The sequence below is a fragment of the Ciconia boyciana genome, chromosome 5 (genome assembly GCF_034638445.1).
Source record: "Ciconia boyciana chromosome 5, ASM3463844v1, whole genome shotgun sequence".
NCBI lineage: Eukaryota > Metazoa > Chordata > Aves > Ciconiiformes > Ciconiidae > Ciconia > Ciconia boyciana.
This window is the reverse complement of record NC_132938.1, coordinates 82,723,531-82,740,300: the sequence shown is the minus strand read 5'-3', so window position 1 is coordinate 82,740,300 and position 16,770 is coordinate 82,723,531. Positions and strand designations below refer to the sequence as shown.

At 43.5% G+C, this 16,770-nt stretch overlaps 1 protein-coding gene across 1 annotated transcript in view; it reads left to right on the top strand.

The window, feature by feature from the left end:
• Window positions 1-16,770, top strand: part of FRAS1 (Fraser extracellular matrix complex subunit 1) — a 177,204-nt gene that overhangs the window by 93,360 nt on the left and 67,074 nt on the right. The window contains exons 17-22 of the mRNA XM_072863417.1: window positions 128-268; window positions 1,173-1,346; window positions 3,939-4,079; window positions 6,140-6,283; window positions 13,538-13,690; window positions 16,555-16,701. Coding sequence (XP_072719518.1) covers window positions 128-268; window positions 1,173-1,346; window positions 3,939-4,079; window positions 6,140-6,283; window positions 13,538-13,690; window positions 16,555-16,701 — 900 coding nt within the window. The remainder of the gene's footprint in view (window positions 1-127; window positions 269-1,172; window positions 1,347-3,938; window positions 4,080-6,139; window positions 6,284-13,537; window positions 13,691-16,554; window positions 16,702-16,770) is intronic.

Here is a 16,770-nt window from a genome sequence, read left to right as displayed (position 1 = left end):
CACACAGCTGAATCTCGTGCCAGCTGGGAGTTTTCATTGTTGCCTGGAGGAGGCTGTAGTCAGCAACACCGTTCTCAAGGAGAAAAAATGGAATATTTCAATTCTGTGTGCTCTGTTTCTTTATCAGCTTGTCATGATTCGTGCTCCACATGTGAGGGACCCCTGGCCACTCATTGCACCTCCTGTTCCTTTCCTCTGGCATTGCGCCGGGGCCAGTGCCTGCAGGGCTGTGGAGAGGGTTTTTACCAGGATCACGACATCTGCAAGGGTAAGCTATGTGTTTGGAATAAGTTCCCCAGCTGCTGTAAACCAGTGTGTCTATATTGGCTTTTGTCAGGCTGTGCTTGGAGTACCCAGCTATGATGCTGATCCTTTATCCTATGCTGAACTGGTCAATGACTAATTCCTGTGTTTGCCTGCTGATTGTTTTCTACCTTGAGAAAAAGCAAATTTTCTCAAATACTTTCTGCGTTAACATCCTCAGGATTTAGTGATCTTGGGGACTTCTTTTTTTCTGTATGCTGTTGAAATAAATGTACATTGCTTCCAAGTTTTTCTTGACGCTGGTTAAGAGGTAGATGAAATTCTACACACACCTAGTAGATTTGCTAAGACTACGGTCATTTTTGCAGCAATGGAAAACCTGAAAATGCGGAAGATGAATTTATGCTTCCTATGAGCCCTTCAGACTGTCATTTCTTGCTATCTCTCCTAGTGAAATTGCGTTCACCGTTGCAGTTCCAGAAATTAAAGGAAAATTGACTGCCTGTGGCACAGTACCGCAGTTTTTTCCCAACATTATTTGTTCATCTTTGTTCAAGAAAAGAGCCGTTATTTTGGGGTGGGGGAAAAATGTCAAAGTATTTTTCTAAAATCCCTGTTCCATTATAGAAAATACAGCACCTCATCTGTTTATGGAACAGATTTCTTAGCTTGTGAGTTGCTGTAAAGTGTACGCTCTTTGCTAGCTCTTTGATTATCAGACTGTCCAGAGCAGTACAAAACTGGAAAGAGGGATGAACAAGAGGACCCAAACCTGTTGTTTTCCCCCATTTCTGTCTCATGTTCATGACCAGATGCCCAGGTTTGCACGGTTGTTGGGCCTTGTCCATCTCTCTGAGAAAGCTGTCCTCAGAGCTGTGGCTCTGACTGCTCTCTTGACCTGTGAACAGGTTGCCACCCATCCTGCCGCACCTGCATCGGCCCGGGAGCCTCTCATTGCCTTCAGTGCAGGGCACCAGAGGACGTACTGCAGCCTCACCAGCCCATGGAAGGAGCTGTACATGGCCTTTGCCTCTCTCACTGCCAAGTCCGGTTTTACGTGGATAGCACAGGAGTCTGCAAACGTGAGTAGAGGATGGGAACAGCTGCTCAAAGCCTTCAGCACAGGGCTGCACTGGATTTTAGGTGTTCAGGGTGATCTTGTACGATGTTTGATTCTTACGTGCTTTGAGCTCCTGTGTTTGCCTTGTGACAGTCACGAATGTTTAAACTCAGTAACTTTCAGAATGTCATATACTAGTACTTTTGAGGGAAAATATACTCTACATATAATTTGTGACTAAAGGATTCGGGTACTTTTTTTGAAAACGACTGTGTTCAAGTCTGCACAGCTTAGCTTAGCTTAGCTTTCTTTTCATTGAAGTTGAGTATGTGATTTTTACCACTGATTTATTTTGAAGCAGGATCAATCCTTAAATTGTTTTCAGAAAAGACTGAGCTGTCTCCTTATTAGCCCTTGGAGCAGGTCAAGACATCCCAGAGCAGTCTTTTCTTTTGAGGAAGCTCTTCTGATACACGCCCCGCAGCACACGTGCCACCACCGCTCCTGAAATACCAAGTAGGAAGCATTTCCATGAAGACTAGAGTTTGGAAAAGAGGCTAATGTGCTGTACATTGAGGATATACGTGGCTTCCCACCGCTTTGAGAGAAAACGGTTGTGGACTTCAGCGAAGAATGTTTACTGGGTGGATCAGCAAGCCAGTGTGGCTGGCTGTACAGAGCTTGTGCCAGCCGGTGTGGATATCTGTACAACAAACATATTGCAGTAGCCTGAAAATAATGCAGACAGAAGCGGGCTGAAAGGTTAGACTGTGAACGTCTTGTGCCAACACAACCCACCCTAAGCCTGAGGAGAAACGATACTTTCAGAAATGGCAATGATTTCTCTGTGTGGAAAGACCAGTCGTAGAGATGGTGACTCTACAGCACTTAAGTAATAGTAATAACAGTAGCAACAATGCTACTGATGGCTGTTTCTTCCTGTTCAAATAACATTTCCTAGAGGTGGACATAATTTAAAATCCATTTATTTTGATTTTATCTCTTCATCTCAACTTGATGGAAAGAGGCTGTACAAGCTCATTTTTTTTGCCTTAGGGGATCTTAGAAAAGGAAGAAGTGGCATTTTTTTTGGTGGAATGTTTCTGTCTTTAACAGTGACTTACATAGACCGTAATGCATCCAGTTCTTTGGACTGGTTCCTGAAGGCATTAGTGTAGAGCCTGCAATCCATGCAGTGGCCATTCCTTGGCAAGTAATGGGTTTTCTTGGCTGAGTCCAGGTTATGGTATAGAAACTGAGTGAAGAAATCCATATATCACTGCCTCAAATGGGTGAACAGACCTGTACAAACAGGCCTGAGCAGAGTTTGGTGACAGTGCTGAATTATGTCATTGGGCAAGAATGCCGGCACAGCCCTTCATGTTTTTAGCTCTGCCGTATTAGTAATGGCATTAGAATAGTAGTTTGATTTATTGCAGAAGGGTGTGAAGATTCAAGATTTCAAGCTTTGAGCTACCCCTGTAAAATACTCAGGCAAAGTTTGTATCAGATGCACCTTTTTGAAAAAGTAAACCCACAACAGATGTGTACCATGCCTACATTATCTGTGCAGAACAGAAGCACATTCATATGTAGGTTAAAAAGCTGGTTTTGAAGGTTTTACCTGTGTGGTTGTGACTTTCTCACCAAACCCCAGAAACATCTCTCTATATATTTTTCTCATGCGTGAGATTTCCCTGATGAAACTGTAAGAAATTTCTCTCTGATACGACTTCAGTCCCTTGAGCCAAAGATAGTCCTGGACACATTGCATTTGTGATGAGGATCTCTGGCTTCTCTCTCTGGCAGACAGCTGAGTGTACTTGTATAAATCATTTTATTTCATTTCATGTCTTCTCTCCAGCCTGTGTGTGTTGTCTCCCTAGAGGGCAGGAAGTTTCTCTCCGTGTTCAATGGAGACCCACATAGTGGAACCTGTGGCCTTGAGTCACTGCTCTAATAAATACTAGGTTTTTAACTAATGAGTATATATATTTATTTAATCAGATTACTTGGTTTAAGATGGCTTGTTATAGGGTCAGTACGAGTAAAAGTGAAGAAGTCTAACTTTTTAATTGTACTCTTTTCATTCTTGCTGAATCATCCTTGTAATGAGCGTTCCCTTCACCAGCTGTCAAGTCAGATGGCCAGCCCACCTCTACGTATATTTGCTCTTACTGCTCCCAAATGGCTGATGATAACCATGCACTGATGCTGGGTAGAAAATCCTTCCCAGAGTAACTGTAGGGTGATAGCGAAAGGTGATTTCAGAATCTGGTAAGTTCGCAGAACCCCAGAGTTCTTATAGGGAGGAGAACGGTATTACACAGCGTTGCGCATCTCAGCTTTCCGTTTCAGTAATGAATTGTGTGGGTGCAAAGAAAGCTTAAATATGCAGCTGTCTGTGGTTGCTCCTTATCTTCAAGAAGTGTGCTATACAGCCTTTGTACTCCTGCCCTTTCTACCTTTCACAAGCAGAGAATTCTGTAAAGGAAATACCTTCTTGTTGTCACTGGGGAGAAAGCAATCTAGCCGTGCTCTAGGACAGTAACAACCAAGATAAGCTAGAACTAATTTGGCGCTCTCTGTCTTCTTGTTTATCCCTTCCCCGCAGAGTGCCACTCCTCCTGTGCAGGCTGCACGGGGAACACTTCTCAGGACTGTACGGCTTGTCTGTCTTCCCACGTCCTGCTCGAGGGCAGATGTCTCTCTGAGTGCCCAGAGGGGCTGTTCAGCCACGAAGATCGCTGCTACTGTGAGTGCATAGTGCAGGCACCTGCAGCTTATACTACTGAGTTTCATTGCATGCACATTTTGTAATGCGTTCCTCAATGTAATTAGAGATGCTGTCAGATTTATATGAGGCTATTTAAGTATTTTCAGGGGAGAATAGGATAGTCCAATTTCAGGAAATGGAATCTCCTCCTAATGGGAGAGAGGCGTACACATTGAATCATAAATTATAATCAGTTTTGCTCCTCTGGACTGTTTCCCTGAAGATATTTTGCGTTTCATTTCAGTAGGCTTGGATGATGTTCTTGGCCAGCGTGCTGTGGCAGAAGAGGTCTTTACTGGACAACGCTGAAGCACGGGCTGCTTTTATTAGGCTAGATAAGCATTTTGTCCACGTGAATTAGCTTTATTTTTAATCCACTGACAGCTATAGGTCTGGGTTTAGAAGGAGGGAATTCTACAGATACAGGAGAAAAGCCATTACATCTATGAATATGCCTGATCAGTAGTGGGGACAGCACTATTTATTTGTGTCTCAGCCTTGCCCACCAGTCAGCAAGTGACCTTCCTTCAGCTTGTTTGATCTCATCTAAGCAGATGACTGTGACTACTGACCTTCTGAGTGACTGCAACGATTAAATTCTGTTTGCCACTTGCAGAAAATGGTGGCCTTTGGGGTATGCCATTCATTATGAGCTGCTGAGTACAATGGGTGCAGAAATGCAGGCCTTTGAAATCTGATTCGTCCCTTCAAGGTCATCTGAAAGTTGTGTGTTGTTTTATAATAGATTCATTGGGTCAGACATCCATGTATCTGTTCTGGCAGTAGGAGAAATTTACTGGTCGCTTCCCTGGGGGGCCTCAAGTTTAGCAAGAGAAACCTCTTCTGAAGTCCATTGCTCTATTTATTCAATTTATTCATCCAAGGAACAACTCTATAAATACATTTATTTGGCAGGCTGTTGTAAAGATTCATCAATTTTGGAGTTGTGCACTGCCACCTTAGAGCTGAGGTAACTGCTGAATGCTGCATTATGCAGTTTCAGGCTTATGTAAATGTCTTGGAAACAAAATTTCAGTGTCAGGAAAGTGGCATCTTTCTGTACGCTGCCAGCTTAGATCTCCTGCAGTTTTTGAACAGTGAAGCTCAGTTCATATAGGTGTGTCTAGAAAAGTGATTCTTCCTTTTGAAGAGTGGATTCACGGGCATGATTTCTGAGAAGCTGAGGAGGTGGCGGGGCATGATACGTTAGGTCTTAAACACTGGAGCCTTATGCTGTGGCAGCTGCGAAACGCCCAGCTTCCGTGGGGGGAGTGAGCAATTGGATGTAGCCTGGGGGAGTCCTCAGGTGGGAGATTTTTGAAGTTGTGTGCTTTTATTGATAGAAGAGCTTTAAAAGTAGTTTTTAAGAATTTTTTACAGATCATTAGCCATAGTATTTCTGTCTCCCTCAGATCTGTAGCATGGAAATCATGGAAATAGGGCATCTGTCTTTAAAGGTGGAAGGATACAAAAGCAGTCTGAGTGAAATATTTTTGAGCAATCTTAACCACCTTCTCTGCAATCCTTTTGTTGAGCTTTTAGCAGACAGAATAGCTAATGAGCTGGCATGGCATTCAGGTTTTATAGGTTTCAGTTTGGGAGGGCTTTGTGCAGAAATCATTCCTGGATTTTCCACTTGTGAATATAAAGTCATGCCAATAAGATGTTCATACAATCCCAAGATGTTTAATTTATCTCCCCTGTGCATCCCACTCTCTCTCTTATGTGCACAAGCATATGCTGGAGGGAGGAATAAAAGGGCCAATCTATATTTTATATTTTGTATAGATCTATACCTTGATTAATGCAGAGAACAAATCACGTTTTCAAATTGACAACTCATTGCTCATCTTGTTTATTCAAAATGAGGATGTAAGAGTCTTCCAAACCACAACTCTGCAGTTACTGATGCTCTTAGATAATTTTATGTCCATGTTTTGTAGGAGTAAATTATTATTATAGGGGCTGGCTTTCTGGGGAGGGGAGACTGTAAGGTGGACTATACCAAGAGCATAACAAGTGTTAATTTTCTTATCCAGCCTGTCATCCATCCTGCAAGACATGCCGTGGCCCTTCCAGTTTGGACTGCTTAACCTGCCACCCCCATGCGACTCTAGCTAGTGGAAAGTGCAGGACTAGCTGCAAGGAAGAGCAGTATCTCAACCTGGTGGGATATTGTGTGGGTAAGTAAGAGGAGATGGCGTGGGTCATACCGTGTGATGTGGCATTTCTGTGGCATTAACCAGCTACTTGAGCACACACCATGAAGAAATCAAAATGCCTGTTATGAGTAAAATGTCACACAGATGAAAATACCATGAGGAAACTCTCCAGTGTGCGTAGTGTGTAGGAAAGCCGCTTGCCACTCTTGCTATACATATCTTCACTAGAGCTGCGTGAAGTCAATTGCAAATTGTGTAAGGCAGGTAGTAGGGAGAGGGAGACAAGGCTCTCCTTTGCCAGGCTTGCTGCTGCTCGGTTTGGTGTGAAGAGTTGAGATCACATGTATGGACCAGTACGTCTGGGAATTCATACCATTCATATACTTATTAATATCATAATGAGCATGCTCTTAACAATAGGATGGGCTGCAGCTCTGCTGTGTTGAGTGGCAATGTGCTCACCTTTGCCAGGCCAAGCGCTTATCTGTGTCTCGCTCCAGGCTGGGCTTTACAGCATACTGCCTGTCACTGTAGAGCCAAGCCTGGGGGACCCAGAGCCAGGAAAGCTGCTTAGGTCCTGCACAGAGCTTCAGCAAAGTGAGTTAAGGAAACATTTGTGATTCAGAGAAGCAGTTTATGGGGCCCTAAAGAAAAATTGGCACAGCTAGCATTGCTGTGTGCATTTTTGGGAGGTAATAGGATTTCTATATAGGGGTTATACTTTGTGGGTGCTCGGTGCCTGCACTTAAGCCTATCATCAGAAGCCACTGATTGCATTTATCTGTTTAAAAAGAAAAATCACTTTTAATCCATCATGCAGACATCTACAACCATATCCTGGGACCTGCTCCAACAATTTCTGAGCTTTATCAAGCCATTTTTTTCTTTATCAAAAGAAGATACGGTGTGTGAGGCTTAATCTAGGCTGAATGGTTCCAAATGAGATAAGGAATCCTAAGAAAAGGGAAAACTGCATTAGACGTAATAAATATATCCATTGAGAGGCTATTGTTCTCAATTTAATACAGATGATTCACCTTCACAGAGACTTCTTTTTGTTTACGTGTATGTGTTGGGTTTCTTTTTATGAAAGACTTGGTTTTCTTGCTCTCCACAGTTTAATTTTATGAACCATTTCTTCATCTTCCTTTTAAACAACAGTTATTGTTTTGTCTGCAGAGACAAAGAGAGGGGGGAAACAAAGTATCTGAGGAGTAGGAAAATATCCTAAAAGTATTGTACAGCTCCTTAGGTATACAAGAAATCAGGCTGGGGAATCAAGATGTTTCATACAGTTAAATAATTACAATATGGAAATAATTCAGCATTTCAATGTAAAGAGCTGTCTCTGCCCTGTAAAATTTCAGGGGCTACAACAATACTTATTAATGTCCTGTCACGTCATAGCTGTACGCACTTTATTTCTTCCACCTTATTTTCCCATTACTTTGCATTATGCTTCGTATGAAAAAAGGCCTGTGGAAATGTGGTCTTCCTGCTGTAAATTTCATTGGAAAAACTTAGTACCATTTATTATACACCAGGATTCTTTCTGAGGAGGGTTTACTCCACTGCTTGCGGCATGCTATGTGCTTTAATTATCCCTTTTAGACTGCTGTTACCTGTAAGTTTGGTGAGGTGTTACAGAGCAATAAGTGTGCTCCCTAAAGCCCAGGTGATTAGATAGACGTCACAGTGCCTGGCAATAATGAGGAGCAGAAATTGGAAACAATGGGCTCGCTCAGGCAATGTGGAGGGCAAGGTTTGACCTCCAGATGCGCTACACTGACAGTGATGAATCATCTGCAAAGAACCTTCCTGGGCTTTCTGGGCTCCAAAGCAATTGCAGTCTGGTGATGCATCCTTTCCTTGCAAACTAACAAGCTTTATTTCGAAGCTGTGTAGGTCGTGAACATGGTCCACTGTTTGGAGACTTGTCTTCTCAGAGTAGAAACATGTTTTCAAGGCTTGGTTTACAGTGCCTGGCATCATTGAGCGTCAGTAGTGTTTGGATCTGTGCCCCCAAAACAGGAGGGAAGACTTTCTGGGTGCAACATAGTAAGAACATAAGGAGATGCCTTTCCTTTCCTCCTCCCACCTCTGACCTTAGTCTTGCTGTGTGACTCACTTGTGTCAGTCCTGCCTTCGAGAGGTCAGTACAGATCTTCCTTGTAACATAGGAACCTTTAATGTTCACGTGGTCTTTGCACACAGATGCATTGATGTTTCTTTGTCTAACTGAAGTTTTGAAAATCCTTATAGAAGAACATAGTTACTTGTTGTCTTTTAAAAAAAGTTGTGCTTTGGTCTCGGATCTGCTGTCTGAAGTGTGTTGCTCTTTGTGCCAAATTTATGTCTGATGTTTAAGCAAAGGATGTGTGTTGCCAGTTCTGCTACAGATAAAGAACTCCACATCCAGGTTGTTAAATTTCACTCATTCTTCTCATTCAGCACTGATTGAAATGCTAAATTTGCCCTTGCAAGTTATTAATTACCAGTTAAAGAGCAGCTGTCCCATAAAAGAGAACAGTAAAACCCCTGACACTTGCATAATATATGATTTGCATCAGAATCTAACAAAGCTTTTTCTTTTGCTTCCCAAAGCAATATTTTTTTACAATTACCTTCCTATTTATCTCAGATTCCCGACCCTCCAGGCAGAACTGTGTTACAACTTATAGGGACTGCTGTGCATTATAGTCACCTGTCATACTTTATTGGACCTGCAGGGGAAAATCTTTCATACAGGATGCATAAAACCAACTGTCACTTGAAACCATTGCCTGTGAATTAATGTTGTTGTTGTACATGTTACCTGCATGAGGACTGGAACATTTGCCTTGTAAATAGAAAAAAAGGATGTTGTTTTCAGCAGTTTATCAAATAAACACTTCAAATGTAAGCAGAAGAAAGACAAAATGGCCTCAAATTTCAAAAGATTAATGAGTTTCTAAGCTCTGATTTGGGCACACTAAATTTGTGTCAATCTTCCCTGAGAATGTTCGGTTTATGAGGTTTATTTTATAGCTAAAGTGTACGGACAGGGATGTGGTCTTGGCTTTAGCAGTTTCCTGTTGAGTCTCAGGTCTTCTGTGGTTTTTGTTTTGCCAGTTTGAAAACACTCTTTGATTTCTCTCTCCCTCTTATCCAAGACAACTTCAGCTTCAGGAAACGTTGCAGTCACCGATCTAAAATATAGCACCGTCGCTAAAACTGTTGTCCTGCTCTTACTTTTCTGATTTGAATAAATCATATGCCTGTCTTGAGGCTGCCTCATTGATCTTTTCCTGACTCAGTGGAAGGGCAATTAGAAAAATGCAGAGGGACTGTGCAGTGGCCAAAGAAAGGAGTTCACAGACTGAGCTCTACTGGATGCTCAGCTGAGGTGTGAAAGGATGCAAAGGACTACCTACCAGAATTAGTAGCAAGGGCAGCTGGCGCGAAATGAAAATCAAAACACCCACTCATACAGTATCCCCCAAGGTCCTATCTTAACTTCCAACTGCATCTTCCCTGAAAGGGAACTCCCAATCCCCATGTTCAGCTGCTCAGGCCCTCGCTTTCTTAGGCTGTGTGCAGTTGCGAAAACATTCAAAGATAAACCAGAAGAGCTCACTCAGGAGGATGCCTGTAACAAGCCTTTCTGCCTTGCTCTTAAAATTCCAGAAGGGACACTCTGACAACAAGAAATACATTCAGCTCCTTGTAAAATTAATGAGCTGTTGCCGTACTCTTAGAGAGACATCGATATCACAGAGAGCTGGAGTTTCTCTCAGCAGAGCAAGAGGGAAACTGGGGGTTTGCTCCACTTAGTCACTGGCGTGCAACCTCCTACAGAAATTAACAGCTGAGCTGCCAGAGGAGGAAAATGGAAGATCGTTTCCCTACTTTGATCTGGGCTCATTTGTGCTAGGGACCATCCAGCTGGATTTTCCCACCTCACGCTGCCTAGAGAAACTCCCACCCTTTTCAGAAGATGCAGGCAGATCCCTGCAAACGTGGTTGCGCTTCACCAGGAGTTCACCTCGCTTGTTTGCGTGACAAATTCCCTTTCAGGTGTTTTAAAGGAGAGGAAAAAAACCCCTTCCAACAACCAAATCAAACCAAAAATCCTGGTCAGTGCTAGGTGTCCTTCTGAATCAACCATACTGATTTTCTTTCTGGATTTACTGTAAGGTGCCAGAGAACGTTTGCGTGCTAACGTGCCTGTAAATCGCATGGTGTTTGAAGTACTGATTTAAAGTAGTACTCTGTTGTAAACCTCATACCTTACCTTAGAGTGTAGTATGAAACTTGCATCAGGAAATTTTTTCTAAAGAGCCCTTAAGAGGGGAGGTGTATTTAAACAATACAAGTGGTTGATTGCTTAGCAAATGGTGGAACTGAGAGGTAGGAATGCCTCTGGTTTCCGTTATGAGCATTCACAAACACTTTAGAGATAATTTTGTCTCCCCCAACAGCCTTCTCCATCTTGACAGGCAAGGGAACAGTATATCATACTTTCCATATAGGAAGGGCACTATTTTCTTTGTTTTCTTTGCTTGCTAAATTAGAGCCAGCTGAAAGGGTTGCAAGAAAAAGTTTTGTTTGGACAGTAGGAGGCAAGTCAGCGGTTTCAAAAACATGAGTAGGGAGGCATTGGGACTACAAGCAAGGTGGTGACACGCTGCCCTGAAGAATCCAGTTTGGATACTGGAAGAAGTCTAAGGGAATTAAGTAACTGTGTTGCACTGACCTGCAAAAAACATGGGATGTGAAGCCTCCAAAATCCCAAAGCCCACAGGGAGTAACTGGCCTGCTAGGTGAGCTGGAGTGGCTCGACAGGGAGAAGGCAGAAGCAGGAAACAAGTACGGCTCTGCGGTATTATTGAGAAGCATAAAGAAAACACTCTGCTTCTGTTAGTCCTTGCTTCAAAGGGAGCCTGCTGTGAAAAATCTAAATAATCTTTTCCAAAACAAAGCACTTCAGTTCTTCCTTTACTCTCTCGCTAGATCCCCAATGTCCCTCAAATTCACCATGAGCGTCAGTTCTGGTTTTTTATTTGGTGTAGTGTGTTCTTTGATCTCCAGGCAAAGCAACAAGAGAGCGATGGCGCTGATTTATCCTAAAACAGTAGCTGAGAAAAAGAACTCTTTCAATACATAGGAGCAAACATAGAAGCTGTAAAGAGACAACTGTACTGCAACAGCACCTAGTTTTGTAGATACTTAGCTTTTTAAATGTTCATTTGGGAGAGTCTAGTTGTTGACAGTAGATACTGATTATTTGGGCACCCTTAGTTTTCTCTGTCTCATTTTTATGCTCTGTTTATGGAACCTATTGACTGTACACAGGTGTCTCTTTTGTTCTTGGTCACTGAAAAACTATTGCTGGCTTTGATTACTTACTGCATCTGGCCAAACTCTCTATTAGAGACCAGTGGCTCCAGCAAGAGATTAAACTGGAGGAGTATTATTTTAACAACAAGGGGAGTAGACATATTGCCAGGTAAACGTGGAAGCATGAGAAACTAATTGGATTTATGTTAATTTTATTGAATATAAGTGCATAAAACTCTTCACCCCACCCCCAGCCCTGCGCATACAAATTACATACGGTGCTCAGGGCCTTTGGGTGATATCGTAGTCCTTGCTCTCTATGGTGAGCTCTGTGTGATCCTTTCTCGCTTTAGTGAGGCTACAGATAGATAGCAGGTCTTTCCACTCTGATGTCAGCGCAGGTTTGAGATCTTTGGCTGTGAAGATTTATGGGACGATGCCTTGGGTATTGAGTTCTTCTCCTGTGCAGTCAGAAGCTGCAGTACGATAACCCCTGTAAGATGTAACCCCTCTAAGGAGGTTTTGAGGTTTGTCACTGAGTTTGGGAGCATCACCTCATGTGCTGCTTTTCTTTTCTTACCACTGTCCTGACAGCGATGGACTGAGAACCTATAGGGCCACTATCTTAAGCATAATGTTCCTCCTTGTTCACCTTTACCTCCCCTCCGGCTCTTAATTTCCCATCTGCAAGGTTGGGAGTGTGGGGCAGAAACTAGATAGATTATATACCCTGTAAAGTCAGGAGGTGAAAGAGGCAGCTGCTTTAAGGACCCTGAATCCCTGGATGCAGTCAGAATTGCATTTATTTCTGAGCTGCGTCTGTGCTTTTCCACCTGTGTTTGGTAAGAATCATCTGTGTGTATCATATAGGAGAAGTCAGGCTAGGGTTAGATTCCAGTCGCTATTATGTTCTTGCAGGTATGGATACAGAATTCCCATGGAATTCTACGTGAGCCCGTCTTCAGCTTGTAAAATTAGATTGCCTGACAATCTGTAGTAATGCTGTCACGAGAGACAAAAGACAGAAAGTTGAACCTTCAGCAGAAATCTGACAAGAGGCCAGGTACTGAAATCAAGCCTCATTATTACATTTCTTTCAAGATAGTTGTCATTTCCTTTATAATTTTCTGAATTACCATAATGAGGATTAATTTGGCTTCCAGGTTGCCTTACACTGCGCTGTTGTGCATACAAAAGGCTTGTTGTAAAACCTTTTGAAGCACCTAAGTTCAGGTAGAGGTCAGGAGACACAAGCTTGTGTGCTACTGGGGAAAAATGAAAAAAGGAAAAGGTTTTCAGGCGCTCTCGTGCAACTCTAAATGCCGCTCTTGGCTTGGCTTTTGAGGTCTGCAGTGGCCTCTTCAGGGTATGGATGTCTCGTTGTATGGGAAAATCTGAACAGTAGGAACTATGGGAGAAGGTCATACAGCCGTACAGGTTGTGCTCTTCATTTTTCAACGGTGGGAGCAGAGGGAGGTGAATGCCTACAGCTGCCAGCGTAGTTTGTTAAAGATAAACCTCTAGGTAGAAGCACCTAAAATCAGAGAAAGGTTTGAGAAAAGCGAAGAGCTTTGAACTGGCTTTGTACAAAGCTTTCCCAAGCTCACTTAAGGATGGGAAAGAGGATGCTTGAATGGGGCAGGAGAGATGCGGAGAATGTGGTTACTGAGGAAAAGTGAAAATGTCGTGATGCTCAGGAAGAGCGCAAGATGGGGATGAGGGCAGGAGAAAAGGAATGCTCCTTGAATGCGGTAATTTCTGGTCATATCTCTTGCAGGCATCCGGCAGTGCAGTGTTCAGAACCTGATCTCAGCCCTTGTGTACCAGATAGCAGAATGGGGCTCCAAAAGTTACGTCCCTAATGTCTTCCTTGAGTTCTCAGCAGCATGTTTCCCTTTAGCAGTTCCTGTTTGTCCATCTGTGATCACAGTATCCGTTATTCCCTGCTTCCTTTAGACTGCCACCCTTTGTGCCGTCAGTGTGTGGCCAACCTGCGGGACACCGGCAGCATCTGTCTGAAGTGCCAGAACGCCCGTCACTTGCTCCTGGGGGATCACTGCATTCCTGACTGTCCCGTGGGATACTATGCGGATAACGGTGCCTGCAAAAGTGAGTAGTGATGCCTCAAGTAGCTGCAAGGGACCGCCTGGATCCTTGCGAGATGTTCCGTGAAATGGTTCCTATTTAGTAGAGAAGCTTTGTCCAGCTGGCAGGACACTGCAGCGGGAGCTGGGGGTGTCCTGGCTAATAACTCCGCCAGCTGGCTGGGAGCACTCACTCCTTGCTGCCCGTAACCTCTGTCTGCTTTCAGACTGTGAGTTCTTTGAGGCGGGCAGTGCTGTATTGTCCTGAGCACACGCTGAGGCTACTGGGACCTAGCCCGCTGTTACAATACAATTAATAAGTGTAATGAGTATGAGACAGCAGTATGCTTGTGAGGAGGAGGTGAAGGTGAGTTCTTCTCTTTCTCTCTGGTAAACCCCATCTCTCAAAGGTGGTGGCATAGAGAACAGGTTGACAGTGCACTATGTTCGATGTAGGGTAGCTACCCTGAGATCACTCCTAGGAAGAGATGGGCTTCTTAAGCACAATAAAGGATAACTTCAAACAGAGACTTTTCATGTGCCCATCACCAAGTCTCCAATTTGTGTGGCACCAGCACAGTTCTGGGATGCCAACGCTTGAAAATACTTTCTGGATATGTTCTTTGAAGGGCCGTGCAACTTCTGCTCACAGAAGACAGAACTCTTGCCGATAGCAACTTCTCAAGACATTTTGCAACCTGAGATGGAACATCATCCTAGCTAAGATCTCTCGTTGAGACTTGTCTTGCTACAGTAATCGTCCAAAAGGCGATCGTTCATAGCAGCTTCTAAAACAAAAAGACAATTTCATTCAGCCTTTTAGGTTGGCATGATAGATGCAGCGCTCCAGCTGCGTGGGTGAAGCTGCACTGATAGCACGTTTTATTCTCTAGCCTTTTGTGCCTTCACCTATCCCTGGATCTCCTCCAGTTTTTGTTGTTGATGTGGTTTCATATTCTGATCATTGTCTGAGCTGCTTTATATTTCTTGGACTCTTAGAAGGAAGGAGGTTGCTTTTCTTGTCATGTGGCCGACAGACATGTTAAAGCCTAGTGAGTCTTACGCTGAGCAAAGGGTATTACAGTTTATTTTAAGAGAAAGAAATCAAGACAAGAAATTCTCCACATTAGAATTAAGCTCTAGATGCTCCCTTTGCCGGAAGTGGCATTTCCTAATCCAGTCTAGCAACTGATGGTTAATGTTTCAAAGCTTCTCTCAAGCGCTCCGGGAGCTGTGTGTTTATTTACCTGGTTTTGACAAATGAAATCTCAGAGACACATGAAATATACTCTGTGTCATTTAATGGGAAAGACCCCTGAGAGAGAGATTTTGCCTTCCTGGAAATTTAAGCCTAGGGATAACATTTCTTCCCTTTGGTATAAAGGTTTCATTTAAAAGAAGGTTTGCATTATTCAGACTGTGTCAAAGCTCATGTTACATTTTGGGCTAGCTTTTAAGATCTCCAGCACAGCGTAATGCAGTCGCTTCTCTGATTTCTTTGCCCGCTTTCATCCATGATTAATTTGGCCTGATAGGTTTAATGATGGCATCAATCTTTAGGTAAAGGCCTATCAAGAAATAAAACAGACTAATAATTTTGTGAGTATGTACCCCCTTTGGAGAAATTAATAGGATACATTGGCCTCATCCACTGTGGTATTTTAAATCTCTTCAATCAGACTAAGAAGCACAAGAAGTGGGAGACAAAGGGATGGAAAGGAAACAGGGAAAGAAAACGAGGGGTGGCATAAAAATATCTCTTCAAAAATGCAGGGAAAGAAAAAGATAGTAATGTACTTCCTTACGCAAGGTAGTCAGTGGGGTTGCTGGCTATGAAGAATTGCGGAAGGATCTTGTAAGACTGAGGGTCTGGGCAGTAAAGCAAGGGATGGAAGTTTGGTATAGGCAGATGTCATGATGCACACAGGGATACTCGGTTCTAACCTCACATACAGAATGACGGCATCCTTGCTGTGATCTTGAAGTAACGATCAATCAGCCTGTGAAAATGGCATCCCGTTGTTCAGCAATGTTGAAAAGGCAAATCAAATATTAGGAGCTAGTACAAAAGGAAAGAGGAATAGAGGAATTCGTTCTGCCGCTGTCTAAAGGAGCTGCGTGCTGTCAGCAGTTTTGCTCATCTCAAAAGGGAAGGGCAGCGGGACTGAATGTGGGGAATGAAGGGCTTCTGTACAGTGAGCAACTGAGTAGACCACAGTGCTTCAACCTGAAAAACAGGAGACGTTAGGAGGGAGGAAATATGACAGAGGCCTACGAAGTCATGAGTGGAATGGAGAGAGGGCGCATAGAGATTGACTGTTCTCTGTCAGTGTTGCTTCTTGGAAAAAGTAGCAGCTGTGCAACTCCTGCCAAAGGGATGGATGTAAATCTTCAGGGAGGAGTGGAGCTGTCAGAAAAGCACTAGATGGTTCCTAAATAGACAAAGCGCATCAGGCTCAGGAGGATCTGACCTGAAACTAGTTGAGAGAAAGCATGAGAGGGAGGTACTGATACATGCTTGCCCTTTTTTTTACTCTTTTCTGATAGACAGGTTTTGGCCAGATCCTGTAGGGTTGTTCTTAAGGAGAAGGGAAGGTTGAAGAGAAGAGAATGGATAAAAAAAGAGAGAAAGGAGAGGAGGGGAGAGAGCTAGTGTGCATGGCACACAGAGCACAAATAAAGCCATTTAATCCGTCTGTCACAAGGTGGGTTAGTAGTGTTTCTGCTCCTGAGCACTGTGCACCAGTAAGGGCTTAGACTTAGTAGGAACTTTTGGTACTTGATATCACCATGCTCAGTCTCTGAGAGTGCTTCTGCTGAAGCTTGTGAAACTTGCTCGAAAATCTACTTTTCCTTGAACGGAAACACTTGTTCTTGCTGTCCCTGCAGGGTGTCACCCCTCATGTAAAACCTGCACCGGCGAGGGTCCTTTTTCCTGCTCTTCCTGCAACACCAGCCTGGTTCTCTCCCACACCAGCATGTGTGTGCCAGCCTGTTCCCCGGGATACTACAGGGACGACAGGCAGACCTGCAGACGTGAGTGTTTCTCTCCAAGCCATCTCTCCTTTCCACAATGTATTCACTGACATGTCTTTTCTTGTTCCT